This window comes from Lonchura striata, chromosome 14 (assembly GCF_050655825.1).
Source record: "Lonchura striata isolate lonStrDom1 chromosome 14, ASM5065582v1, whole genome shotgun sequence".
NCBI lineage: Eukaryota > Metazoa > Chordata > Aves > Passeriformes > Estrildidae > Lonchura > Lonchura striata.
The window spans coordinates 13,881,655-13,908,883 of NC_140716.1; the positions used below are offsets into that span (position 1 = coordinate 13,881,655).

Below are 27,229 nucleotides of genomic sequence, written 5' to 3' on the forward strand. Positions count from 1 at the left end.
CACCATCATTTGGAGCACACAGGGCTCACCACAGACCACTGTGGTCGCTCGTATCTTCCCAAAGCGCTTGCAGCAGTGCCCAGTGCTGATCCCGTGGCTCTGCCCGTGTCCTCCCTGCCCAGAAGTCAGGGTCCCCTGGTGCCCCAGAGCAGCAGGGCCAGCACGCCCAGTGCAGGGGAGGGGGCTGGGGCAGGGCAGCTCCGGGCTCTGCTGGCAAACAGACGTGACTGTGGTTCAGGGAGCAGGGGCTGAAGAGGACACGCACTGTGGGGCACACTGGTGTGGGGTGTCCTGAGGAACAAGAGAAGGGAATGCAGAGGGGCAGCTGTGCACTGTGTTGGATGGCAGAGGGACAGCACATACGTGTGCAAGGACATGTAGGTGTCAGCTGGCCGTGCGTGTAGGGGCAGTTGTGTCCTGGGGCAGCTCGGGCTGTGTGTGCAGCCTGTTGGATGGTCAGCCTGTACCTGCAGGTGCACACGGGACTGTGTGGGGATGTGGGGCACAGACTCCCCCATGCTGCAGTCCCAACACCTGGCTAGAACACATCCGGGCTGTGCCAGGAACATCCAGCCAGTGTCCCACCCCATGCCAGGGGACACACACGGGTTCCTCCGCCAGTGCAGACCCTAACGACAGCCCACGCCAGCCCAGGCACTGTAGACCCGACGGCCCCGAGGCAGAGCCCCGCCGGTGCCGGTGCCGGTGCCCTGCCGGTGCCGGTGCCGGCGCCGTGCCGGTGGTGCCGGTGCCGTGCCGGTGCCGGTAGTGCCGGTGCCGGTGGTGCCGGTGCCGTGCGGGTGCCGGTGCCGGTGCCGGTGCCGGTGCCGGTGCCCGGCGGGCGGGGGAGGACGGGCGGCGGCCCCGCCTGGCCGGGGTCCAGCACCCCGGGCCGGGGCCGGGGCCGGGCGGGGCGGGCGGAGCCGCGGCACCGCATATAAGGGCGGCGGCGGGCAGCGGGGACACCCGTGCTGGGGCTGCCGACTCGGGGGTGACATCATGGTGCTGTCCGCCGGCGACAAGTCCAACGTCAAGGCCGTTTTCGGCAAAATCGGCGGCCAAGCCGACGAATATGGGGCCGACGCCTTGGAGAGGTATTGCGGATGTCCCCGGTGTGACCCTTTCTCCTCTCCAGCCCCGACTCCCTCGCATCTGCCCCGCTCTTGCCTGTGCTTTGCCACCCTGTCCCCGTCTCACCTGTCTCCGAACCCCTCTGTTCTCCAGGATGTTCGCCACCTACCCCCAGACCAAGACCTACTTCCCCCACTTCGACCTAGGAAAGGGCTCTGCTCAGGTCAAGGGGCACGGCAAGAAGGTGGCGGCTGCACTGGTCGAAGCTGCCAACAACGTCGATGACCTTGCTGGTGCCCTCTCCAAGCTCAGCGACCTCCACGCCCAAAAACTCCGTGTGGACCCTGTCAACTTCAAAGTGAGTGTGTGGGCAGGGGCGACCAGCCCAGCGCTTCCCTCCTGCGCCCCTTGGCTGTTCCCTTGCCTCGTTGCCTTGCTCACCACACCGTTTTGCCTTTCAGCTGCTGGGCCAGTGCTTCCTGGTGGTAGTGGCCACACGCAACCCCTCTCTCCTGACCCCAGAGGTCCACGCTTCCCTGGACAAGTTCCTGTGCGCCGTGGGCACCGTGCTGACCGCCAAGTACCGTTAAGGCGTGTACTGTGGCCAGAGCTGGAGCCACCACACCACCAGCCCTCCGACAGCGAGCAGTCAAATGTTCTGAAATAAAATCTCTTGCATTTGTGCTCCAGCTCTGGTGTCCTGCTCTGTGTGCTGCCCGTGGGAAGGGAGCGGGAGGGATGTGTTCTGGGGGTCTGAAGTGGAGGTCTCCCCACCAGGTGGGTACATGGAGGAAATGGGCTCTGGTTTTGCTGTCCCTGAGAGGAGGCAGCATCTGGCAGACACTGCTCTGCTGCTGTGGGGCTCTGGGAGCAAACACAGCATTTCTAGGCACCAGTGGAGGGAGAGACCCGTGGAAGATCTGAGGCTCCCTGCAGCCCCAGACTGTCCCACCAGAATTCCACGCTGGGATCCCCTCCTGCACCACCAGCCCCATGCACCCTTGTTCAGAACAGTGTCAGAAGGCATCTCCTCCTGAGAAGGTTTGCAGGAGTACAGGGGCTCCTGGCACCTGTGACCCTCTGCGTGCTAGCAGAGTGGGAATAGCCTGAGGACCTCCCTGTGCCAGGACATCTTTCCTTGCACACCCAGCACACAGGGCTGTGCAATGGTGTAAGACTTCTTCTGTCTCCACCAAATGGGCCATTGCTGGGGTGTCACTGTGGAGGGGTCCTGGGGAGCTGCAAGGGGAGCAGATGGGGCTCAGCTCCAGATCCAGCAGTGTGGGGCGGTGTCAGGGCACGAGAAGGAGCCCAGGAGTTGTGCTGGTGTCTGCATCCCCCAGCCCTTATCACAGCCCACAGCAGGGTGGCCGTGGTGGGGGCTGATAAAGGAACATGTGGGCTCTCCTCCAGCTGTGGGCGTGGTGGGAGACTGGACAACAGATAGTCCCAGGAGGCTACAACCTGCCAGGTGCTGAGTAAGGGCTGGGAGGTCCTTAGTGAGGAGGGGAAGGTTCAAGAAAGCCCCAGGGTGGCTCACAAAGCAACCAAGGTTGCCACAGGCTCCTTTGATCATTGGCACTGGCAAGGATGGACTCTTCCCTGGTTCCATGGCCCCCAGGCGCTGTCAGCGAATGCACAGAGACGGGAGAAACTCCACTAACTCCAAAGGGAGAAGGAGGTCCTTCAGGGTCTCTTCTGCAAAGCTCTGCAGGTGTCATGAGCCCATGCACTCGCTGTTCTGGGGCACAGTGAGGAAGAGAGGAGAAAGCCAGTCAGGGCACAACTGGCCAGTCTCATCTACCTTTGTATGGAGCAGGTGTTGGAGCAGGTTCCACCCTTCCAGCCAGGAACATCACCCAGGCAGAGCTGTAGGCACAACTTCCTGGGGATCTCACAGAGAACCAGGGTATGGTGGGGATTCAGGACACACAGGTGTGCAAGGAGCTGTGAACTGGTGTGAAAAGCATTGGGAAGAGCCAACATCAAATCCAACAATGACGTGGACTCCTCCAAACCCAGCCACTAAGGCCCTCATGGTCCCAAGTGTGGTGGGCACAGGAGAGAAGGTGTAAGAGCAGCGTGGGGACAATATTTGTGAGGATGGGAGTTGTTCCCAGCTCGCTGTAGCTTTGACTGCTCCCGAGCCGTGCTGTGACCCCAGGCAGGACAGTCCATGCCAGCAGGAGTGTCCTGCCTCTGAGCTCGAGTTGTCCCAGCCGTTTGTCCCTGCTGCCACCAGATGGGGACCTCAAGCCGTGGTGCTTTATCGGGGCAAGGCAGAGGCTGTGAAGGCTGGGAGAAGCAGGGCTGCTGTGCCAGGGCTGCCAGCCAGCCCTAGATCCCGAGTGCCCTGGGGACGCTGGTGCCAGCTCGGAGGGGGGCACAGACCCCTCCTCATCCTCCTGTGTGACCTGCTGAGGGTTCCAGCCCTGAGCTCCCCGTGCCTCTGGCTCAGAGCTCAGGGGTCCCTTCACTGGGCATCCCTGGGTGGCCGTGGCTGTGTGTGCCCCAGGACGCTGCCAGCCCCGTGGCACAGACACGCTGGGCATGGCTTGGCACACGCTGAGCTGGCATCCCTGCCCAGCTGCCTCGGGACCCACCAGCACCACAGCAGCCATGCTCTGCAGCCGAGCAGGTCAAATATTTGCCCCAGTGCTGTCCCAGGCTGGCTTTGCAGCTGGCATTGCTGCAGCTCCAGTGCTGAGGAGAGAGTTGGATGCAACTTCTGCATTGCCCCAGCAGCAGCAGCAGCCTGAAACAGCCCCAGGTGACACTGAGGAGGTGGATTTGGATACAAAGCCCCCTAATCCAGGCCATGGCAGCACTCAGGAAGCCAAATCACACCAGGCAGCTTCAGCAGAAGAAAGAGGATGAGTGTCTCCAGGTCATGCCTGCTTTGATGTCCCCACTCTCTGCAGGCTTTTCTCAGCTCTCATTTATTCTTGATGGACAAAGCACCCGGGGTTCAAAGATACCCCCAGAACAGCACAGTGCTCTGTTCTGTGGTGTCACCAAGGCAAGTGGCATCTCAGAGCTCATTTTTATGGAAAGAGGAGTTAAATGACATCAGGAGATGAGCTTGATGGTAATGACTTACCCAATCATAAGACTTCCACCAGTGTCTTGAGGGGCTGCAATCAGCATTGTCCAGATAGGTTGGATTCTAATCTTATTATGCTGGCTAGATAGTCATGTCCCTAGGGAGTGTGTCCTGGAAAGGGACACAGAAACACGTACTTCTGGAGGAGGTCAAGCATCCTAGGGGAGTTTAACAGGAATTCTCCATGAATTTTCTGTCTTCCCAGTAGCAAGGGGATCTAGGAAACAAGCAGTGGGAAGATATAGAATTAATTCCTCATTGGAAACTGATCTTAGGAGACTGGTTGAGAGATCTTCTTGCTGGAATTAGGAAAGAAAACATTGTTTTACAGATTGTTCTTGTTTATACATCCCATATTGGAATTCAATAGTGTAAACCATGAGTGGTGCAGCCAATAGGTCTCTGCTTTTTTACTGTGTGTTTGGACAGCCACTCTTTCCTAAATGTCAGATTTTTCCTGCTGAAATTATGTCCCTGATTTGCCTGAATCCTTTTGAATTTTAAGCCAGTGCTTGCAGCCCCTCCAGCTCAGGAACATCTGAGAACTCAATAAGGACATTCTCCACTACAAAACAAGTTATTGATGACAGAACAGTAAATAATAATGGTAAACAAAGAACTGGAATCTGTCACGGAAGGAAAGCAGACTCATCTGAAAGGATTCATTCTTGGCAATGGCTATGATTATTACTCATCTCTTTCTTTGATTGAAAGTCCCACTGTTTGTTTGGTGGTTTTTTTTTTGTTTGGTTGGTTGTTTTTTGAAACCCGACTGGCTCCTTGTTTCTTCCTTTTACCCTGCTAATGCTAAGAAACACGATGGTCTTGTTTCTGCGACCCCATCCCCCTCCCTCTTTTCCCAGAGATATTGGATGTTTGGAGGTGGCTTACATCAGTTTTTGAGTAAAGGAGATTTTTTTTTCCTCAGGCAAGCAGTCTGAAAATAAGGAATGATTGAAATATACTTTAATTCAAACTTTTTGGAATCCTCCCACCTCCTCCACTGGCTGTTTTGCCAGTGGAAAAAGGAAAAGTGGCAGAAGACAGAAAATGAGCATTGATTAGATTTTCACTACAAAGACGGAAATTGAATAGAAATGCAAAATCTTTCTTCCTGCTGGATGCCCTGTCTTCCTACCACACAGCAACCACCTGGGAGATCTGATTTTGCTTGGAACTCTGCTGGTGACATCAGTGCTTCCCCTCTCCCCATGTTGTTTTTCTGTATTTTTCAGCAGTAGGAGATGCCATCTGGGGAGGACCCAGCTTTGGTTGTGTTCCTCCAGCTCCCACACAAGCAGAAATAGCAATTCCAGAGGCTACATTGCTGCTCGTTACCTTCAGCATCTGCCTGTTGACCTGCTGCTGCTCATGAATTTGCTCTACCTTTTATAAACCTGCTGATCCTATTTGTTTTCACAACCTCCTGTGGCAGTGAGTTCCAGAAGTTCATTCTCCCACCTGCTCCAAATAAAGTCCTTTTTATTCATTTTAAATCAATCTACCAGACTGATTGATGGCTTTAACTCTCACCATGCACCAGGTCCACGTTCTCTTTGTGATTTTGTAGGGCTGGCATGTTTTGCTCCCCCTTCTCCAGAGAAAAATCCCAACCTCCCCAGAACCTCCTTGTATTGCAGCTACCCCTGAGATCCCCCTGATCTCAGTTGCCCTGCTCAGGGCTGTAAATCCACAGTGTTCTTACATCCTAAGGTGTCCTGTTGCAACAGGACAAGGGGTGATGGTTTAAAACTAAGAGGTTTGATTTAGATTAGATGTAAGGAAGAAGTTTTTTACAATGGAGGTGGTAAAACATTGGCACAGGTTACCCAGAGAGGTTGGGATGCCCCATCCCTGGAAATTTTCAAGACCAGGGCTGGAAGGGGCTCTGAGAAAACTGATCTAGTAGAATCCATCCCTGTCCATGGCAGAGGTGATGAACTAGACAACCTTTAAAAGTCCCTTCCAACCCTAATTATTCCATGATTATAGGATTCTGTGATCAGAGGCCAGACCTCCACAGATGTGGGTGCACCAAGCTGTTACACAACAGGTAGGAGATGCTCTCTTGGTTATTTTGCAAGCCCAAGCCCTTCCTGATGACACCACCTTTTTTTTTTTTCCCTCTGCACATCAAGGCTATAATTTTGGCAAACCATCAGTGAGGACTCCAGCATCTTTTTCCTGAGCTGTAATAGCCAGCTTAAGTTCAGCCTCCCCTGTTTTAGATCATATTTCCCTATCCAGGTCACCCTCTTTAACTACACTGAAAGGATTGACCTTCTGTTTTTCCTTTTGTGAGCTACACTGAGAGCTGCACTTAGCAAAGTTCCACAGAGTACATCAAATATCCTTTCAGCAGTCTCCTGCAGCGATGGAGCATCATCTGACTTTTCTGTCAAAAGCTGAAACTGTGCAACTCTAACAGCAGAGTTTTGGTCCCTAATCCTGGGGGTACAGCTCTCTGTTATGTTCTTCCTTCCCCTGTCACAGTGACTTCAAGTCAAGCTGCTGGGTGGACACAATTCAATGAAGATCTATCTGAAAATAGTTAAAGCAGAGTTTTTCAGTCAGGGACACTTTTTTTACTCCTTGCACCAGGATCAAACAGAGATAGGGGAGCAGACCGTGCCAGCTCTGTGCTCTCCAGAGACTTTTGCACATGGCCAGGAGGATCCCAGCTATGGATTTATGGAAAGCAATACAGCAAAATGTGCATTGCAACTGCTCATCCAGAAAGCTTTTAGACATCCCTCAATAGCTGAGCAGCTCAGTGCCTTTATTAATAGTAGAAATGTATTTATCAAAATCCATGGGTCAGCACTGTTAAAGCTCCATAAATCCAAATTGCACAGGCCACCATTATTTATTTTTCCAGGTTGTTGCCTCTAAGAGGGATACTTCCAGTATATAATCCAAACTTCTCCACAGGCCTATTTGAAACACTGTAGGAAATAGATTCTCCAGAGCAGGGTCTTCCTCTTTTGTCTAACTTCCTGATGAAGGGCTGTGTTCAGGACTCATGGACCAAAGAGCAAGAAGCAGAAGTGACCAGCCCTGGCCATCACAGGGACACCGACACCACATTCACAGTGTCGCTGACAGACAGAAGCCCTGGCCCCAGCACAGCCATGGTCCCTCAGACACAACCCCTGAGTGGCTTTCTGAATCCTCTGGGCTCTTGGTGCCACACAGGTTGAGGCAGATGCCACTGCAGATGTCACTGCAGCTGTATCTTCTGCCTGGCTGCAGGTCTTTGTGATCCACCTGCAGCATTGACCAGGCAAGTGGAGCTTCTTCAGCTTCTCCAGCTCCAGCTTCAGCCCCAACTCCAGCTCTGCAGCCAAAGGAGACCCTCCCTGGCCCAAACTCATCCCTTCTGAGGCTGCAAGGCTGCTCAGCCTAAGGGAAAAGGAGCAGCCCAGGCAGTCACTAAGCCAATGACAACATTTGCATGTCCCCATGTGTTTGGAGCAGCTGTCAGTCTGGAGGTGGCATGTCCTACATCCACACAGTTACAGTGAACACTGGAATGCTTCTCTTGGGAGCAAGCAACTCCAAGGGACCCAAGCTGTGAAAAAAAATAGGTGCTGTAACACATTCTGGATCTGACTCTGCATTGTGTTAGATAAGCTTAATTTATGCTCAAGTCTTTGAATTTTTTTTCTCTTTTAAGAGGAAAATAACTAGAAACAGCATTTCAAGAAAGTAATTTATAAGGGCTGATTGGAGATGAGCTGATATCTTTAAAAGTAGAGTTGAAGGCTAAATTAATGTAGAATGGAGACAGAAGGGTTTATTTGTTTTCCTCTTAGAAGAAGAGCTCTGAAAATCCAAGGATAGTATCACACAGGGGCAAATGGAAATGAACAAGCAGTGAACAAATTTAGGCTGGAAACTAGTAGAATATTCCTTTCCCATCCCTTGAGCTTTATGTGCTCAAGCTTCTGGGCTGATTTCAGGGAAGTCCTCTCCAAAATCAGGTGAGGACATTGCCAGGATATTGCCAGCTCTGAGCACACAGCCTGCTCTGACTGGGATTTTGGTGATGTCAGAACTCCTAGAAAATGACAGGCACTTCCCCAGGGGACTTCCTTCCCATGCCCCAGGAATTTAATACAAAGATTAACATCTTGTGAGAGCAAGCAGCAAAGATTTTGAGCTCCAGAAGTAGAAACTCCTCCTCCAGGGAGTTTGTGGTTGACTGGAAACAGGTCTGAAGTCCTCAGCTAAGGAGGACTTGACTAGTAAGGGAGTGGTGGGATTTTTGCCTGAGCAAGGACTCTGAGATTGTCCCCAAGCTGCACTATTTCTGCTGGGGAACACATCAGAGATATCCCAAGGAAAACGCAGATAAAAGAAAATCCTTGTCTCTTTTGAAATCAGCTGGAAAATCAGAGAATGAGTTGACCGTGCCTATGAAAGCCACATCTCCCGTGTCCTATGAACATGGCAGATACGTGCGAGCAAAGCAAGCAGTCGGGCTTTGCAGGAACGAGCATTAAATCACCCACCAGCTGAAGGGCTGAGCCTCCCCAGTGATTTCCCGTCAGAGCGGGGACACGGTGCGCTGGCCGGTCATGACCGAGACACTTACGTCCGGTTATGACCGAGGCACTTATGTCCGGTTATGACCGAGGCGTGTGCACGTGTGTGATTTCAGCTTCAACCCATCTCCAGCTAGCACCTTCCTCGGCCTTCAGGGCGCTGAGAAGCACACCCGGGAGCAGCACCGGCACCTCCGCAGGGCGCTCTGCCCCGCGCCCGGGATGCTGCGACCCGCCGGGCGCATCCCGGGGGCTCGCAGGGCCGGGGCGGGCGGCGCGCCCCGGCGGGAGCTGCGGCCCCGGTCCGTCCCGCCCGGTCCGTCCTCCCGGTGCCGCGGGGGCGGGCCGGGGCGGGCCGGGGCGGGGCGGGCGGCGGAAGCGGCGGCGGCGGCGGCGGCGGCGCTGCGGGGCGGGCGGGCGGCGGGCCCGGGGCAGCGGCGGGCGGCCATGGCCGGGGCAGCCGGGCCGCCGCTGCCGCCGCTGCTGCCGCTGCTGCTGCCGCTGCTGGCGCTGCCCGCCGGCCGCGCCGGCCCCGGTGAGTCCCGGCGGGACGGAGCGCGGCGATGCGCGGGCACGGCGGGGGTTCGGGGGGCAGGGGCGGCGCTGGGAAAACGGGGGGTGATGTTGAGGGGAGCCCCGGGAGTTGCCCCGGGTGCCGCAGCCGCTGCCGGGGTGGATCTGCAGTGACTTCGGGCTGGCGCCGCGCTTTCCCGGGGGAGTCGGGGGCTCAGGAGCATCCCCGGGGAGCAGCGCTTGTGCCGGCCCTGCAGAGCAGCGGGAGCTCAGGCCACTCGCAGAGGGCTCTGCTGTGTTTGCAGCGGTTGTTTCCCTTGGGTTTGCCTTGTTTTCAGGTTACTTTACTTCCAGTGCATGCCGACGGATGGATGGGAGCGGGGCTCTTGGGAGAGCGGCGGGGCTGGGGACCCGCGGGGATTGCGCCCCCGCTGCGGGGCTGCTCTGGGGTGCGAGGTGCGGGGAGCTGAGGCTGTTCGCCTGCCCGCTCCGTCTCGGAGGTCGGCTCCTTCTGCCCGTGGCTGTCCTGTGCATGGTGCTTATCGCTTCCTCCGGTCGGCAGAGCGGGAGGCTCTCGGGAGCCGCGGGGGACGTGGCCCCGTGCCCCGGCCCACCCTGCCCTGGCATCCTGCTCGCTGGGTGCCCAGCCCCGGAGCTCCCTGGCCCCAGGTGTGCTGCTGGCTTTGTCCCGGCGCCGTCCCGCCGGCGGTGGGAATGCCTCGGTGGGGTTGGTGTGGGTGCTGGCAGGGATCAGCCGCTCCCCAGGGGATCGAGGGGTCCTCGTTCTGCAACATTTGCAGGTGGATTTTAGACCCGGGATAAAGGAACGGGATTTATGTTACATTGTAAGTGGCAAAACATCCTGCAACATAGCCCAGTCTTTTCTCGAGTCAGGCTCATCAAGTCTGTAGCTTTAGACAGTGTCTGCTTTGAAATGAGAGCTTCATGCCTTTGATGGGACGCCCTGTGAAACCCGCAGTCAAGGTATTATTTCCTAAAACTACCATGAGATCATCTTTGTACAAACAAACCCGAGCTGAAGCAAGTGACTCTTTACTCTGAAATTGAAATAATGTGTCTCCTCTGTGCATCAGGGATTCTACCACATTCTGTTCCTTGTCTTAAAACACTCCTGGTTTTCACACAATACCTTTGAAATCTGCTTATGCGAGATCTGTATGGAAGAGGATGGAAAACAGCATCCACGGGACAGGTCTCTGCTCAGTTGAAAGCTTGTTTCACATCATGGAACAGTCAAGTGGGATTTTCCAGGTGTTGCCATGCTAGTGTTGAGTAGACTGAATAGATATGGATGGACACAAACAGAGCACAGCACATGCCAGAGAACTCTCTCCTCGTGCAAATGGGCTGCCAGAGCACACACTTTGGCTGCAGTGACCTGTCTTTCAGGCTTTTCTGAGCTGATGTCCCGCTTATCTGTGGTATTTCCTTGTCACCCTGGGTGGAGGGAGTCACATACCAGCTTGTGGTGCAGCTCTGGGTGCCCAGCACAGCCTGTGAGCAGGGGCTCAGCCCTTGTCACCACAAGAAGCTGTCAGTGGACTTTGCCCACAGCCCCAGCTGGTGCTTACCTGGTGACAGGCAGTGTGTGGGCAGGGCAGGTCTGCCTGCTCTGACCTGGTAATGCTCTTGAGCTCGCTCCACAGAATTGACCAGTCCTTAATAAAGAGCATTGCTGATTGCTGGAGTTTTTAATTTTGCAGTTGGCCTGCCCTGTCCTCCTCTAAACCCACACAAAGGGAGCTTTGGCTTGGTGAGGACGTGCAGGATGGGTGGTGGCCGTGGCTGACAGCTGGTGGGCTTGGGGCAGGCTGTGGGTTGTCTGATGGGACCTGTTGCATGGAGAAGGACCAAGGCTGTCCCAGCTCTAATCACGCTTTGTGTCCCTGCCTACCTCCTCCTGTGCCCAAATGTCTCAATGGACTGCCAGAAACGAGTGTGCCAAGTGTGTATGGAGTGTGCTGGGGGTACAGACACCACTGATGAAAGCCTGCTCCTTTCCATAGCCCCGATGAGGGAAATGTCCCTGGGCTGGCAGGGATCACAGCCAGCTCTTGTCCACAGTACCCACGCGCTGCGCTGGCGTTTCAGCTGGGGAGCAGTGGTTTGAAAAGCCCTTTTTGTGAGCAGTGTGACCCCAGCGTGGGGACTGCAGTGGGACAGCTCTGCCCAGGGGCTGTGGCCTCTTGGCCATGCTGCTCAAGGCTCACTTTTCCCTGTGGCCTTTCCTGACTGTGCATGAAGGTGCTGCCAGCTCTGCTCCCTTGCCTGTCCCCCATGGGTCCCCTGTGGCAAGGTCAGGCAGCTGAGCTCTTCCTCCAGGAGCAAATCCTCCAGCTGCCTTGTGTGGCTGGTATTTCTGGCTTTCCTGTTTCCTCCTTTCCCTGCTGGCTTGCAGGATGCCCGCAGGCTTTGGCTTGGTAAGTTGCCAAGGAGTTAAGCCCATGATTACCGTTCCTGTCTCCTTGCAGTGCCGTGGGCCAGCGTCCTCCTTTGGGGCACGAATCGTAGTTCCTGCTAGGATTAGATTCCTCCCAGCAGGAAGTACGTCCCAAGGATCTGCTCCTGCCTAAGGATTGTTTTCCTCTTTCTTTGCTGTCTTTCTTATACACAGTTGGGTCCTCTGTGTTTGCAGCACGACCCTGTGCAGCTTTGAGGGAAAGCAAGTTAGCTCACCCTCACTGCTATTCTATCATAGAAATGAGGAATCTGCCTCTGAAAAGTGCCACAGTTTCTCCCCAATCCAGGGATTCCAAAGTAGGAAAGGAGCATCAGGAAACACTCCACAGGCACGTGAAGATATAACCTTCTACCCTTTTGCTGAGTGTTACAAACGTTGGTTTTGGATGGCCTTGACTCTGCTGTCTCTGTGCAGTTTTTCCCTTTCTCAGTTGGTGTGATGCTTCTTTCCAGCCCCGAGCTGCAGTTTGGCTGGTTTGGGTAATGTATATTTTGCTGGGTGTGATCTCTAGGTGTGTAGCTGGGCAGAGAGATGGAGGATCTAGTTTGTCACTTTGATGGCACTTTGAGTAGCTGTTGTCCTCTTGCACACCCTTTCAGCCTACCTGGGGCTGTTCTCACTATCCCACCAGCATTTCTTCCAGCTAAGAAAACCACTAGGCTTTAGAAGGTATGTCTGAAAGAGTGACATTTGCAGCACATGAATTTGCATAGTGTTACGTGTCACAGGAGGACAGCACCTGTGTCCTGAGCTGGGTAAATGGATAACCACAGAATGGTTTGGGTTGGAAGGAACCTTTACAGATCATCTCATGGGCAGGGACACCTTCCACCACACCAGGTTTCTCCAAGTTCCATCCAACCTGGCCTTGGACATTTCCAGGGATGGGGCAGCCACAGTTTCTCAGGACAATCTGTGCCTCCTCACCCTCACAGGGAAGAACTTCCTCCTAACATCCAATCTAAATCTCCCCTCCTTTTGTTTAAAATCATCCCCACTGTCCTTTTACTCTCTGCCCATTTAAAACATCAGCCTATATGCTCAGCAGGAGACAAGGGCACAGCTCTTCTTGCCTCTTGGCACATGAACTCTGCTGGGGCAGAGGGCACCCATCTGCTCTGTGCTGTGCCCAGGGCTTCCTGCTGCCTTTCCAGCACCTCTCCTTCTGCCTTCAGCCTTTCCTCCTGACCCTTTCCTCCTCCTTGGTGTCTCTGGTGACCTCTTATCTTCAGGGCACGTTTCTCAGAGTGAAGTTTAGGCATCTGTTAGTGCTCTCTGGTTCAGGGTGATGGTTTTATAGTAGGCATGTGGGTGGTTCTGGCTGGAGGAGCATGGATCACCACATACCTAATGGGACTGGCATGAGAAATCAGGGACACAGAGTGCACTGTTCCAAGAAACATGAAGCCTCCTATGTGCTTCTGTGGGTGGATAAAGCCCTGCAGCCTGCCCCCAGCAGCTCCCCTACCAACTGCTGTGCTCTCTCCCTTCCAGACTCCCTCTATGTCTCCGAGTACTTCTCCCAGAGTGCACAGAAGCTCTCCTTCTACAGCTGGTATGGGAACGCCAAGCTCTTCCACTTCCACGTGCCAGAGGACACCGTGCTGCTGCGCTGGCTCCTGCAGGCATCCCGGGGGAAGGGCCCCGAGTGCACCAGCATGGAGATCACTGTGTACGTATGTCCCCAGGCCAGGCCTTGTCCTTGTGGGCTTCTTGTCCCCTTGTCCTGGTCACTCGTGGCTGGGGCTGGTTGGTTGTGGAGGTTGGGCAGTTCCTCAGCAGCAGGAGCTGTAGTTTCTTTATACAGCAGCACTAAGTCGGTGTTTAAACCTGTAGGAGTGTTTTGTGTTCATCTTACCAGCCGATCTGGGGCTGCCTGTCAGGTGTGGTGTCCAAGAGACCCCTTAGGACACTGGAGAGAGCTTCACAGTGAGGCAGATGTGCTGCTCAGAGGTGCTCCTGGCCTGGCAGAGCCTGCACACGGTGCCAAACGATGTGGCAGCACTACAAGGGACCTGAGCAGAGCCAGACTGGCTGGAGATGGGCAAAAACTGCCCAGTGCAGAACTGAGGAGATTTGGGGGCACTTTGTGAGGGGCATGGCCAAGCGTGGAGCAGAGATAGGAGAGGAATGTGCTGTCCTGTGGGCACAGGAGCACAAGAAGATGGCAAACTCAATGTCAATTAGAGAAATGCTTTTAAAACAGTACTTGACTTGCTGAAGGATTTGAGATCCAAAACTTGTCAGATTTTGAGCTTTATCTTTGGAGAACACCAAGCTTCCTCAGCAGGTTGTGCCCATGGAGTCACACGGGTCTCTGGCACCCATTCCACAGAGATCTGGGAGTGACTGAAGCTGCTTGGCTTGTGCCTCCCTGGTCTGTCCTGGGGAGACTGGCACTCTTAGTTGCTCCTGAGCAGCCTGTCACAGATGATCTGCCTGCTTTCTCCTTCCCAGAAAGGTTTCCAGTAGTCTGAGGACATGAGGGACAAGGCAGCAGCTAAACAATAATCCAAGAAATGATGGCTAACCCAGATAAGCTCCAAGGGCTGAGAACATATCACCTGTCATGTCTGCTTGCTGGACCTGTTGCAGTGCAGTCCAAAAGCAATCAAATTAAATGCCAAATTGACTGAGTAAATATCTCCCACGTTCCTCAGCTGTGTGTGTTTCTGCTACTTCAAATGCTGGGCTTATCTAGAAAGCAGAAGTGCTGCTGTTCTGAAGTCTGTAATATGGGCCTTCCTTGGAAAGTGTCTTTTTAGTCTGTCTGTTTGCCTTCCTTAAAAGAGGAAATGGGAAGATGCAGATCTTAGCTAGAAAATTAAAGTTCTTTGTGGATTATTTTCCCTATATGGGAATTTGCTGATGGTTATAAGGCAGTAGTCTGTGGGTGGAGCTTAGCCTTAGCAAGTGTTGGAAATTTGCTCCCAGGCTTGATGGAACCATGTAAATCTTAATAAGCTGCCAAGTTAAACCAATCTCTAAATAAATCCCAGATAAGCTAATAGCAGCCAGTCCTCACCAGGTGAAAATGATGACTCCACTTGAAAATGTGGGGTTTTCCAGCCTGCTCCCGTTGCCATCCCAGGCCGGTTTGTACCCCAGTTTATCTTGGCGGTGTCTGTACCTCCCTGAGTTTGCTCTCGCCGTGGTTTCTCTCGCAGGCACTTTCGGCACGGAGCCCCTCCCGTCATTAACCCTTTGGGCACTCGCTTTCCTGCCAACGCCACCGTCCGTCCCTCCTACAACATCAGCATCACCCTGAGCAGTGCCGTGCAAAACACCACCTTCGTGAACGTCAGCAGCCCCGCTGCCGGGGACTGGTTCATCGCTGCCCACCTGCCCGAGGCTGCGGGCAGGATCGAGGTGAAGGTGAGGGGCCTGCCCAGCGCCTGCCCCGCCCGTCTCATGGCAGCCACAGCTGACCCCTGTGCTCTCCCCTCCTGCAGGGTTTCTCCACTCCATGCCCCTATATGTTCCAGGCAGATATGTTTGTGCTCAGACTCACTGATATGCCTGTCCTGGAGCCTGGTGTCCCCATGCCACACACCGTTGTCTCGCCTGCTAAGCCACTGCATGTCAAGTGAGTGGGAGCAGTGGGTGGGCGACCGAGGGCACGGTGGGGTGGGACTTCCCACTTCCCTAAGCTGCTTAGGGGAAGCCAGTGTTGTTCCCACGTGGGGCTGGAGCTGGGGGGTCTCTGAGCTCCCTGCAGCAGTGGCAGGGTCTGCACAGGGAGCACACGAGCACCCTTCTCTGACTCTTCCCAGGTGGTCATAGATTCAACTGCAGGAGTTTTAGTGCTTCCAGATGTTTGCCTTGAGAAGGATTTTCACAGCACCAACCAGGGCAGTCTAGCTCTTGTCACAAAGCCCTGGGGACCTGGCTTGTGTTGGGAGTACAGGCTCTGCAAACTGCTGCTCCCTCCCCCTGCAGGGTCTTCGTTCCCAAGCACGCGGCGGAGATGCGGTTCCAGCTGAGCAGCTGCGTCACCAGCAAGCAGAGAGCCTGCACTGTGCGGGTGCTGCTGGGCTCCATCACCCTGCCCCAGTCCTTCCAGAGGAGCCTCACCTGCACCGGGAGCACCAACTGCAGCCTGGCCCTGGAGTCGCCCCCCTGGGAGAAGTGGCTGCAGATCATGGTGGAGAGTCTCGGCACTGCCAATGCCAGCGTGTCGGTGGAGATGCTGGCTTCTTTCACAGGTGGGATTCCGTGTTCTTTAGCAGTGGGGGAAGGACCAGAGGGAGCTCTGTGTGTGCTGTGCCACCCTGGGTCTTTGGGTGCCTGGCGGTGGTGGCCCATGCTCCCCATCATGCTGGTTGCCACCTCTTGGACACCTTAGTTCTTGCTTTGGGGACAAAATTGAAAGCTCCAGTGTTCACCCCAGAGAGACTTCTGCCAGAGCTGCCCATTTGGAAACACCTGAGAAGTTCAGTGTTATTTTTCTAAAGGTTGTTTGGGAAGCAGTGGCTGGCTTAAAATTTGGTGGGAAAAATAGTTTTCTGTGGTACACCAGACTGAGGCTGTGTTGACTACTAATTGGCCAAGAGTGGGTAACAGGCAGGAAACCACCTCGCAGAGGTTTACTTGGGAAATGTCTGGAGTTGTTGTGAGGGGGTGTCACCATTTCCAGTGACTGTGTGGCTCAGGTGGTCACAAGGTCCTTGTGGCTGTGATAGGCACCTTTGCACCTATTACGTGCCTGCAATCCCTGTTTGACTGCTGGAAGCTCACCAACTATATACATTTTTAAAGTTTTCTTCTGCTGGGGGTTCTGCCACCTCCTCTTCTAAGCAGAGCCTCATCCTGTGTGCTGGAAGACCTGGCACTGGCAGCAGAGGTGTCAGAGGGTAGCACTGGAGTCTCTGGGAGCAATGGACAGTCTCCAGCAGTGGGCCTCCAAGTGTCCCATTCTGCTCCATCTGCCACAGTGTGCCCAGCTCTACTGGGCTGGCTTCTCCCTCCTGCTCAGCTTTGTTTGCTCATATATGGGGAGCTGGGAGAGGCTTCTGTGCAGCTTTGTGGCTGGGCTGTGGGACAGCTGAGTGCTGAGCTCTGCTGGTGGTGAGCGAGCACTCCCTGGGCACCTTGGTGGTGCTGTGTTATCCCTTCTTCTGTTCCCCCTTCCCTGCAACTCCAGGGTGCTCCCACCCACTGTGCCACTGCCTGGCTCCCAGCAGTGTCCCAGCTTGTGGATGCTCCTCCTGCAAAGATGGCACCTCAGGGACAGTTCCTGCAGGACATGAACCACCTGAAACCCCCCAGTTTGTGCTGCCCCTTGGAGCACTGCATCTGTGACATTTCTCCCCTCTCAGCCCCTAAATTATCAGGCTAGCCCAGAGATGCGAGACCTTGAGGGGAAGAAGATCAGGAGATGGGCAAAGATTCCAAAAGAGGCTCTTACCCCAATGTGGTTTTCCAGCTCTTTATTCTGTGATGTCCAGGGGAAAGAGAGGGGCAAAGAGAGAGAACAGGAAGGGTCAGGGATTTATCCAGGCTTTGGACAGGGAGGGCTTCTCTGGCTCTCCGCCAACCCCGCTGGGGCATGAAGGAGGAGACCAGGCTTATCTGATCAGAGTCACAGGGGCCCCGGGGAAAGGGGGGAAAACATGGCCTGAGTGCACTGTAACACATCTGCTGGGACCCTGCCTGGGTGAGGTGCTAGACCTGGCTGTGCTGATTCCTCTCCTTTTTGGCTCTAGTTTGCAGACCAGGAAGCGCCAGTTCCTTCCTTAACTTCATCAGCCTAAACCAGAGCCAGGCTGGTGCCAGACCAGGAGCAGCAGGCAGCTCTGCTCCAGCTGCAGGAGAGGCTCCAGGCAACGTGTCCGGCCAGAGGAGCTCCTGCCTGCAGAGCCAGCCCGTGGTGAGGGAGGACCTGGACGTGGTGTCCGTGCGCTACCGGCTCCTGAACGGCCCCGGCGTGCCCGTGACCTCCCTGTCCCCCACCCTGCTCCAGCTCAACCTGAACACGGGCATGGACAGTGGGGGATCCCTTGTGGTCAGTCTGCTGCTCAACAAGGTGAGCAGGCTGGTGGACGGGGTCGTGTCCCCTTGGCAGGGCTTGTCCCGGCTCCTGCATGCTCCAGAGGTTGTAGGAACCAGTGGGACTATTTCTCTTTTTGTTGTTACAAAATACTCCGAGCCTTTTTTAGCTGCTCCCAGCATGTCCCACCTGCCAGCTCCAATTCAAATGCCACAGCCTGCAGCATGGGGCGGCAGTGACGTAGAGGAGACAAAATGGAAAGCAGCTGCAATGCCATCTTCTCCATGGGAGCCTGGCACCTTGCCACCAGGAGAGGAGGCTGAGCAGGGGAACCCAGGGATGTTCCTGTCCAAGTCCCTAATTCCCAGGCTCCTTCAGTGACACCCCACCACCAAAATAACCCCCTGAAAGTCCATGAAACTTCTTGAGGGCTGGCCCAGGGCTCAGCCCTGATGTTCTGCAGACTCTGACTTCCGTCTCCCCTGGGTTGGTTGAAATGATGAGTGGGTATCCCAGTTTTTGGGGCAGTTCCCCTGGCAGGGTCCCCCACAAGAATGCCTCTCAGTTGTGACACAACACAGTGGTAGCACAAGTGAAATAGAAACCTTCTGAATTGGTGGGTGACTTGACCTGAAGGATTTATTGTCCCTGGCACTGTGGGAAAGGAATGGTGCAGGGGGATGGCATTGGGGCACTCTAACATGGGACACTGCTCTGTTTGCACAGACATCTGTGAGCCTGGCCAATGCCACCGTGGCAGCCTGTGTGAGTGCTGCTTCTCCAGTGCTGTCACTGAACGCCACACAGAACTGCAGCACAGGTAGGATTGATGCTGGCACTGCCACCAGCTCAGCTGTGTCACCTCAGGGCTCTGCTTTTAGACCTGGCAAGCTGTAAACTGACTCAGGACTTCGTGGTGTGTCCCAAAGAATCCGATTTTTGCACAAACCCTTGTGAGGTCTTTGTGCTGGCACATTCCCCGCGTGCTGGGGTGCAGGTGGTGGTCTTGGCACAATGAGATAGCCTCCACCAAAGGAAGGTCTGGTTACCAGCTGGGGTTCTTCCAGCCTTGTTGGCACGAGCTTTGGGGATGGTGAAGGTATTGCTAGTGTGCAAGCAGCTAAGCTGTACACTGGAGAACCAGCCAAGACAACAGGCTGTTCCAGGTGCCCCGTGCTGCCCAGGAACTAAGATGACAGAAAAAATTGAGATCTCAAGAAATAGGATCTTGAAAGCAGGGGTCCTCCCCATGCCCCTGGTGCCTCCTGAGCATGGGAGCAAGGAGCCACTGGAGGCAGCTGATTCCTGTGTGGTCAGTCTCAGGCTGGGATTGCTGTAGGCCCTTCTCCTCAAGCCCTGGCACATCACAGCACCCTCCTTTTTCCAGCTTTCTCCCAGGGCTACCCTCTGAGTGTGAGCACGTCCTCTGCGGAAGCGATGCTGATTGTCCTGTACCCACAGACCGATGACTGGTTCCTGTCCCTGCAGCTCCTCTGCCCCAAGGGACAGGGGTGAGTCTGGGTGTCACCCTGCTACATCCCACTGCCCTTGGCTCATGTGAGCAAACCTGACCCCCTGTCCTCCTGTGTGGTTGTGGGCTCCTCTCACCTGGTGGCAGTTGAACTGTGGCTGCAGAGGGACAGGGAGGTGGGTGGCCCTGCTCACTTGATCCTTTGTGAGCACCCAAGCAGTTTGTTTGATGCTGAGCTGGCACAGCTCACGTAGACTGCAGATGGCAGAGCCTGCTTGGGTGAGCTTCAGATCCCCAGGTGGATTCAGAGGTGATAAATTGGGAAATAATTGCTGCTGTTACCCTTCTGGGAGCTCTCTAAAGTGCAGGCAGCTGTGCCTGAATTCCTGCAGTTTGCCTTCCTGCTGGTTTCCTGTGTAAGGAGCCAAGTGCATAATGCAAAACAACACTGGTGACACTGGTCCTGAGGACAGTCATGGGCACTGGGGTCTGCCATGGGGGTCAGGGGAGAGCTGACACCCACCTGGACATCAGTTTGGCAGCCCAAGTGTCAAGGGAGCAGGCTTTGCTCCTGGCTCTTGGGAGGGATGGAGCAGATCCTGAAATACCAGGGAGCTTGCAGGCAGGAGCATGGCCTGGCTTTTGGGAGCAGGGCAGGGGCTGTCCCAGGGACTGTGGCACCAGGGGGGTGTGCTGTCCTTGCAGGGAGTGTGCCACAGGGTGGGGGCTGTCCCAGGGACTGTGGCACCAGGGGGATGTGCTGTCCTTGCAGGGAGTGTGCCACAGGGTGGGGGCTGTCCCAGGGACTGTGGCACCAGGGGGGTGTGCTGTCCTTGCAGGGAGTGTGCCACAGGGTGGGGGCTGTCCCAGGGACTGTGGCACCAGGGGGGTGTGCTGTCCTTGCAGGGAGTGTGCCACAGGGTGGGGGCTGTCCCAGGGACTGTGGCACCAGGGGGATGTGCTGTCCTTGCAGGGAGTGTGCCACAGGGTGGGGGCTGTCCCAGGGACTGTGGCACCAGGGGGGTGTGCTGTCCTTGCAGGGAGTGTGCCGGTGCTGAAGGCAGAGTGACGGTGTTCGCGTACCTCACGCCCTGCTTCAACGACTGCGGGCCCTACGGGCAGTGCAGCCTCCTGCGCAGGCACGGTTACCTCTACGCTGGCTGCAGCTGCAAGGCTGGTGAGTGCCTGTCCTGGGAAGCTCTGCCATCCTCCCCGAGGGGACAGCACCATTTAGAGTGGTGGTGCTGGAGTGGGCGAGCCTGGCGTTTGCTGTGGGTGGCAGCGTCAGTGCCTGGGGAAGCACAGTTCTGGGATGCACCCAGGGCAGCCCAGGGGTGATGGGGAGTTGGGATGAGGACAGCTTGGAGTTCCCCAGGGCTTGGAGCAGTGCTCCTGAGCATCCCAGAGAGATCAGGGTGCCTGAAAATGCCTGTGTCAGAGCCTGTGCCTGTCAGGAAGGTTTGCAGTGTGGGTTCCTGGCGGTGCCTGTGTCTCCTGCCAAGAGCCTGAAACTCAGAGGTGCCCCTGGAGGAGGAATATCTGTGTCAGCTCCTAATTATCTTAATGGCCTGGGAAGTCTGTGGTGTAGGGAAGATGAGCTCTGCTGTGCTTGGGTGGGTCTGTGCACCTGTTCTCAGCAGAAGGACAGGGCAGAATGTGACTCCCCGCTGCTCTGGGCCTGAGCCAGGACCTCCCTGCTGCAGTGCTGATGATGGGTGAGGAATGAGATGGAGAGCAGCATCCCAATTTCCCCGAGGGCTGCCAGGTTCTGGGAAGCACAGAGCACCTTAAGGGAACTGGAGAATCAGGCTGAGGACAGCTTTCTGCTGAATCACTCCGAGCAAAGTGCCCCATGTGCATATTGGTGACCCAGAAATAAGCCAGAGAGAGTAGGTTCCCTGGGCTCTGCCTGGCAGGGAGCCAGCACAGGGGGCAGAGCTGCTGCTGTGGGTTCCAGTGACTCTGCAATGGGACGGATGCTACTGGTAACTCTGCTTCTGGACCATGGAGTGCCTGCACATACCCCAGCTGCCCTGTGGCTGACCTCCTTTTCTCAAAAGGAGGGCATGGGCATCCTAATCTTTAATTAAAATAATTTAAATAATTTTTCAAAAGAAGAGGCAGATTTGTGTTAATAGAGATTGCCTCAGTTCAGTCCTCAGTATCCAGTCAGAGGGTGAGAGCTGTGTTTTGTGCCAGGCACTGTCCTTTGGGAAATTTTCACTCCCAGGTTCCTGTGCAGCCCTGGATGTCACCATGGGCTGAGGCAGTGGGTTTGTTCAGCCTGTGGAAGAGGAGCTGGAGTGGGAGCAGTCACACTTTCTGCTGCCCAAAGGTTACTGGGACCATGGAGCCAGCTATGCAGGATGAGCACAGGGAAAGGGCAAGAGGCCACAGACACTGGCTGCAGCAAGGAAATTGTCACCTAAATTGAAGAAGACACATTTTCTCCCCCTTCAGAGCTGTTTGTTTTTGCACAGGTTCCAGGTCTCCATCCTTGGAGATCTTCAGAAGTCAGATGGGGAAGGTCCAGAGCAGCCTGACCTGGTTTTGGGTCTGCCCTGCTATGCCAGCTGGTAGGAGAGGAGCCCAGTGGCTTCCTCAGTGCTGAGGATCATTCTCCACCTGACTCCTGGGATCTGTAGGGATCTTGCACCCAGCTTACACCACCACGTGAAGCATCTGAACCTTGAGTGCTTGATGTTCCACCAGCAAGTAGCACGTGTGTTGAGTTACTGCAGGGATGGAAAGTACCAGTCTGGATGTAGGATGGGCTCTGCTACATGGGGACAAACAGGGGAATGTCCTCAGGGCAGCAATGGGGCTCTGCTGGGCTTCCCCAGCTTCCCACAGCAGAGGAATGAGACAGCCTGAGAGCAGGAGCATGAGAGGCTGATGGAGAAGAGGCTCAGGGACAGTCTGGGTGTGGGATTGCTCCTTCTCAGGCACCCCAGGCTGCTGCTGGTTGCTGTGGGAGGACAAGGCAGGGCCTTTGAGATCCACAGAAGCCTCTCTGTCTGCAGGTTGGGGTGGCTGGAGCTGCACAGATGACACCAAGGCCCAGAGCGTGGGCACACAGAATTTGGCCACGCTCCTGCTCACCCTGAGCAACCTCATGTTCCTGCCCGCCATTGCAGTCGCTGTCTATCGCTTCTACCTGGTGGAGGCCTCTGTCTACACCTACACCATGTTCTTCTCCACGGTAGGGACTGCCTTGTGTCCCCTGACACCTTCCCCTGAGCTCTGGGAATGCTGTGCTAGAATGAAGTCCTTGGAGCAGCCCATCCTGGAGCTCACACGGAGCTCCTGGGATCATTGGACAAGCTCCTCCAAGGGCACATTGTAGTATCCAAGAATGATAAGGGGCTGGAATGGACCTTAAAAATCACCTAGTTCCATGGACAGGGACACTCCCACACTAGACCTGGTTGCTCAAGGCCTTATCCAGCCTGGCTTTGAATATTTTCAGGGCTGGGGCATCAACAACCTCCCTGGGGAACTTGTTTCAGTGTCTCACCATGCTCAGAGTAGAAATTTCTCCCTAATATCTAACCTAAATTTCCCCTCTTTCAGTTTGTACCCGTTAGTCCTTGTCCCATCACTCCAGTTCCTGACAAGAATCCCTCTCCAGCTTCCCTGTAGCCCCCGTCAGATGCTGGAAGGTGCTGAGTTCTCCATGCAACTTTCTCTTCTCCAGGCTGAACAGCCCCAGCTGTCTCAGCCTGTCTTCACAGAGCAGTGCTTCAGTCCCCTTATCAGCTGCATGTCCCTCCTCTGGAGCTGCTCCAGCTCTGTGTCCTGCCCTGTCAGAGCTGCTGGGACAGCAGGATGCCTGCTTTCACTCCTTCCATAATGCCACAGCAGTTTGGTGGAGCTTCCTGGAGCCCCTGCAGGAGGGATCCTGCCTGTGGGCTGAGCCCTCTCCTGCCTCCCCTCCCCAGAGAGCCACATGGAGCTGCTGGCTCCACACTGACCTTTGCTTTTGTCCCGGCCGCAGTTCTACCACGCGTGTGACCAGCCAGGCGTGGCCGTGATGTGCATCATGGACTACGACACGCTGCAGTACTGCGACTTCCTGGGCTCCGTGGTGTCCATCTGGGTCACCATCCTGTGCATGGCCCGCCTGAAGAAGATCCTGAAATACGTGAGTGCCAGGTGTCCCCACAGACCCACACGTGGCCACGCTGAGCCCTCTCACCGCTGTATTTTAATGACAGCTGGGTGACAAAGCCTGTTTGTCACCCAATGCCACCCTGGGTTGTTTTGTCCCAGCAGTTTGGCTCATGCCTGCTTGCTTGTAGGGGCTGGGCCTGAAGATTTCCCCTGAGATTTGGGGTGAAGGTTCACGGGTTCTGTGGTTTCTCCTTCTTGAAGGTGTTTTTCCTGACTCTTGCGTGGATGCAGAGCTGGGTAGCCAGAAGAAGAGGTTCCTCTTGCCTCTAGCATGTCTGGCTGTACTCTCTCAAAAGATGAGCTCCTGCCAGTAGTGGTGGTGTCTCTTTTCCAGGTCCTTTTTGTCTTGGGGACCCTGTTGATTGCCATGTCCCTGCAGCTGGACCGCAGAGGGGTGTGGAACATGATGGGTCCCTGCCTCTTCGCCCTCCTCATCATGGTTACAGCGTGGGTAAGTGAGGGCAGCCAGGCAGGACTGCTGCCCTTTGCTCCCCATGGGGAATGGTGGTGGTGGAGCACACCCAAGGCTCCAGCCCATCCAGAGGCATGGCTTGAAACCCTGAAACACCCAGGTGGAGGGGGCAGGGCAAGAGATTCACCTTCCAGCCCTGCAGTAGCTGAGAATCCCCTGGTTCTGGGTGTCAGACCTGGAGCTGCAGTGCTGTCCCAAACACGGGTTGTGGCTTGGCCCTGGGCAGGAGCTGCAGCACCTGTGCCATACTCTGTGCCACAGCTCCCAGGGGCTTTTGCAGAGCAGAGATGGGCCCAAGCAGCGTGGGGGCTGAATTCCTCAGGGACAGCAAGCACCCTGGGAGGCTGGCAGATGCTCTGGGGTCCGTTTCCCCCCTGCCCCAGCCCCTGCTGGGCTGCTTAACCCCCGTGTGCTCTGTCCCCCCCAGGTTCACCACGGAGCAAAGCGCAGGCACTGCTACCCCTCCTCGTGGAAGCGCTGGGTTTTCTACCTCCTCCCAGGGATCACCTTGGCTTTCATTGCCATCTCCGTGTACGCTTTCATGGAAACCAATGAGAACTACTACTACACCCACAGCATCTGGCACGTGCTGGTGGCTTGCAGCGTGGCTTTCTTGCTCCCTCCTCGGGACAAGCATAAGAAGCCCTGGGCCTGGTCCCAGAAGCTGACGTGTCGCTATCAGATCTGCCAGAACGACCGTGAGGAGCTCTATGCTGTCACCTGAGCTGTCCTGGTGGCAGGGTGGCAGATGGGGAAGCTGCCCTCGGCCGTGGCTGCCCCTCGCTCGTCAGTCCTCTCACGTGCTGCTCCCCTGGACAGGAGGGTGCAGCGTGGAATGAGTTTAAAGGTGAAGATGGTGTGGGCTGGTCTTCTGGAGGCAAGTTTGAGGCCACCTTTGCTTTTCTGTTGGGGTAGGGCAGGCTCTTCATGGTTCCAGATCAAGGAATAGCTTGTCCCCCACCTCCCCACAGCCCTGGGGGAGATCGCCAACCCTTCTTCCCCCGCTGCTGCATCCACACTGAGCTGGAGCCAAGGCTTTGGCTGCTGGGCTCTTCTCTGCACCCCGTCCTGGTAGAGGATGTGGGACAGGGACCTCCCCTGCCACCCTGCAGTCAGCACTTGAACCCAAGAGAAGAACATGTTTCTTCTGTTCCTTGGAGCAAATGCTGCCGAGTGCCCTTGGTGCTGATGGGGAGGGAGGGAGCTGATCCCAACTCATGCTGGGCCCTTGGCTGCCATCTCCTTGGGGGTCTGGAACCTCTCTCCCTCTGAAACAGGTGCTGCTGCTCTTACCTGGTCCTGATCCTGTGGGAGAAGAATGAGGCTGGGACTTGGGTCCTGGATTCAGGATCAGATCGGGCAGGAATGTGAAAAACCCTGTGTTGGGGACATGCCAGAGGCAGCAGCAGCACCTCGGCCAGAGCTGTGAAACCCACAGCAGTGCAGGGCTTAGTCTGAGTTTAACTTCAGCTCTGGAAGGAGCCAGGCTGATGGAGTTCAGGGATTCACTGTTTTCCTCCTTTTGGGGGGTTTGGCATGGGCAGGGCTCCCTCTGGGGTGGCACAGGTGGTTTGGGGTGGTGCCACAGCTGCTGCTGTGCCTCGGAGTCTTGGAGCTGCAGGCTCCTGAGGCCTCAGCAGTGTCCCAGCCCAGCCAGGAGCATCACCAGGGGCTCTCCAGGTGGCCACAGTCTCCTTTGCAGCGTGTCTCACCTTAGCCTTACTCCAGAGCACGCAGAAAGCAAGGGCAGAACTTGGCAACCAGGGAAGTTGTCTTTGCCCATCGTTCTTCTACAGATAAGGGCTCAACTCCATCCTTCCAGCTGTGTCAGCCTGGTGGGTGCTGCTGGGAGCCCCTCCTCAGGTGGCTTTGGGGAGGAAAGAGCTTTTAATGAAGGATTTGCCTCCTCGGGGTTCTTTCTCTGCTTTGAAGAGCACCCAGCTCAGCTGTGCACTTTATCCCTCTGCCTCCCCCTCCTCTGCAAAATCCCCCTTTTTAAGCAGGCTCAGGACAAGTGAAGGACACTTGTCCACACCCAGCAGTGTCATCCCCCTGCCATCCGTGTCCCCTGCCTTTCCTTGTGCTGCTGCCATCCAGGGAAGCACAGCAGGAAGGGGGACATGGGGCCATCAGGGCTTCCTCCAACTTTTACCACTTTTAGGCACTTTTTTTGTCCCCTGTCTTGGATTGCACAGTGCTGCTGAGGCCCCAGCACCGTGGCAGGGGACCACTGCTCCTTCACAGCCATGCCGTCCATGCCGGGCCACCGGTGGGACCTGGATGCCACCAGTGGGACCTGGGTGCCACCGTGCTGGTCTGGGTGCTGCCAGTGGGACCTGACTGCTGCCAGTGTGACTTGGGTGCCACTGGTGTCACCTGGGTACTGCCAAGGTGAGCTGAGTGCTGCCAGTGTGACCCAGGTGCTGTTGGTGTGTCTCAGGTGCTGCCGGTGTGGCCCAGGTGCCAGCAATGTGATTTGACTGCTGCCAATGTGACCTGGGTGCTGCCAGTGTGACCTGGGTGCTACCAGGGTGGCCCAGGTGCCCCCAGTGTGACCCAGGTGCCCCCAGTGTGACCCAGGTGCCAGCAGTGTGACCTGGGTGCCACCAGTGTGACCTGATGCCACTGATATGGCCAGGTCTTGCTGGTTATCATAGAAAGCAATAATTTCTCATCGGGCCTTTCCCTTCAGGGATTTCCATGCTGGAAGCAGAAGCTTTGGGGCAAGAAATCCCACTGATGTGATTGTTTATTTTGTGTTTGATCATTCATTTTTGCTTTGCCCCCTCCCTGCTGATCGAGCCTTAGTGCCTGCAGGAGGGAGGGTTAATTATTTTGGGTAAAATCTAAGCAAATTCTGGTGTCTGGGGGGGGAAAAAAAAAGAAAAAGTTATTTTTTTCTTTGCTGTTAATACTTGTGATTATTTTATATGGTAAATTTTAAAGCTTACGGTTTTATAATTTAATAAAGGTGACGGTATTTGCGGGCAGACACCTGGTGGCTGCAGTCACACAATCCTGGAAGGGGCCTCATCTCATGCCCAGGCAGGGTCAGGTGGAGCCACAGGAACGTGTCCAGGTCCCCAGAGAGGGATGTTCCTTTGGGATGTCCCCAGACAGGCCTGTTCCTTTGGGATGTTCCGAGGGAGGGATGTTCCTGTGGGGTGTCCCCACAGAGGGATGCCCAGAGAGGGATGTTCCTGTGGGATGTCCCCACAGAAGGATGTTCCTTTGGGATGTCCCCAGGGAAGGCTGTTCCTTTGGGATGTCCCCAGAGAGGGATGCCCAGAGAGGGATGTTCCTATGGGATGTCCCCAGACAGGCCTGTTCCTTTGGGATGTCCCCACAGAGGGATGCCCAGAGAGGGATGTTCCTGTGGGATGTCCCCAGGGAGGGCTGTTCCTGTGG

At 55.6% G+C, this 27,229-nt stretch overlaps 2 protein-coding genes across 4 annotated transcripts; both read left to right on the forward strand.

Moving 5' to 3' along the window:
- The first annotated feature begins 964 nt into the window (after positions 1-964).
- On the forward strand, positions 965-1,760 carry LOC110471034 (hemoglobin subunit alpha-A). Its single transcript, XM_021531227.4, has 3 exons — positions 965-1,094; positions 1,225-1,429; positions 1,533-1,760. Exons 1-3 carry the CDS (start codon positions 1,000-1,002, stop codon positions 1,659-1,661), a joined length of 429 nt encoding a protein of 142 aa, XP_021386902.2. The 5' UTR covers positions 965-999; the 3' UTR covers positions 1,662-1,760.
- Positions 1,761-9,137: 7,377 nt separating this feature from the next.
- PGAP6 (post-GPI attachment to proteins 6) lies at positions 9,138-26,815 on the forward strand. Of its 3 annotated transcripts, XM_077786812.2 has the most exons (13): positions 9,138-9,256; positions 13,211-13,388; positions 14,884-15,091; positions 15,169-15,302; positions 15,656-15,921; positions 17,422-17,741; positions 18,432-18,525; positions 19,093-19,216; positions 20,217-20,353; positions 22,200-22,378; positions 23,174-23,320; positions 23,684-23,800; positions 24,249-26,815. In XM_077786812.2, the coding sequence occupies exons 1-13, from the start codon at positions 9,169-9,171 to the stop codon at positions 24,543-24,545; spliced, it is 2,289 nt and encodes a 762-aa protein (XP_077642938.1). In that variant the 5' UTR covers positions 9,138-9,168; the 3' UTR covers positions 24,546-26,815. The 3 variants fall into 3 exon arrangements, with proteins under 3 accessions (XP_077642938.1, XP_085448561.1, XP_085448562.1); XM_085592435.1 differs by lacking the exon at positions 9,138-9,256 and having other exon boundaries at positions 12,896-13,388; XM_085592436.1 differs by lacking the exon at positions 9,138-9,256 and having other exon boundaries at positions 12,896-13,388; positions 15,202-15,302.
- The last annotated feature ends 414 nt before the right edge of the window (positions 26,816-27,229 follow it).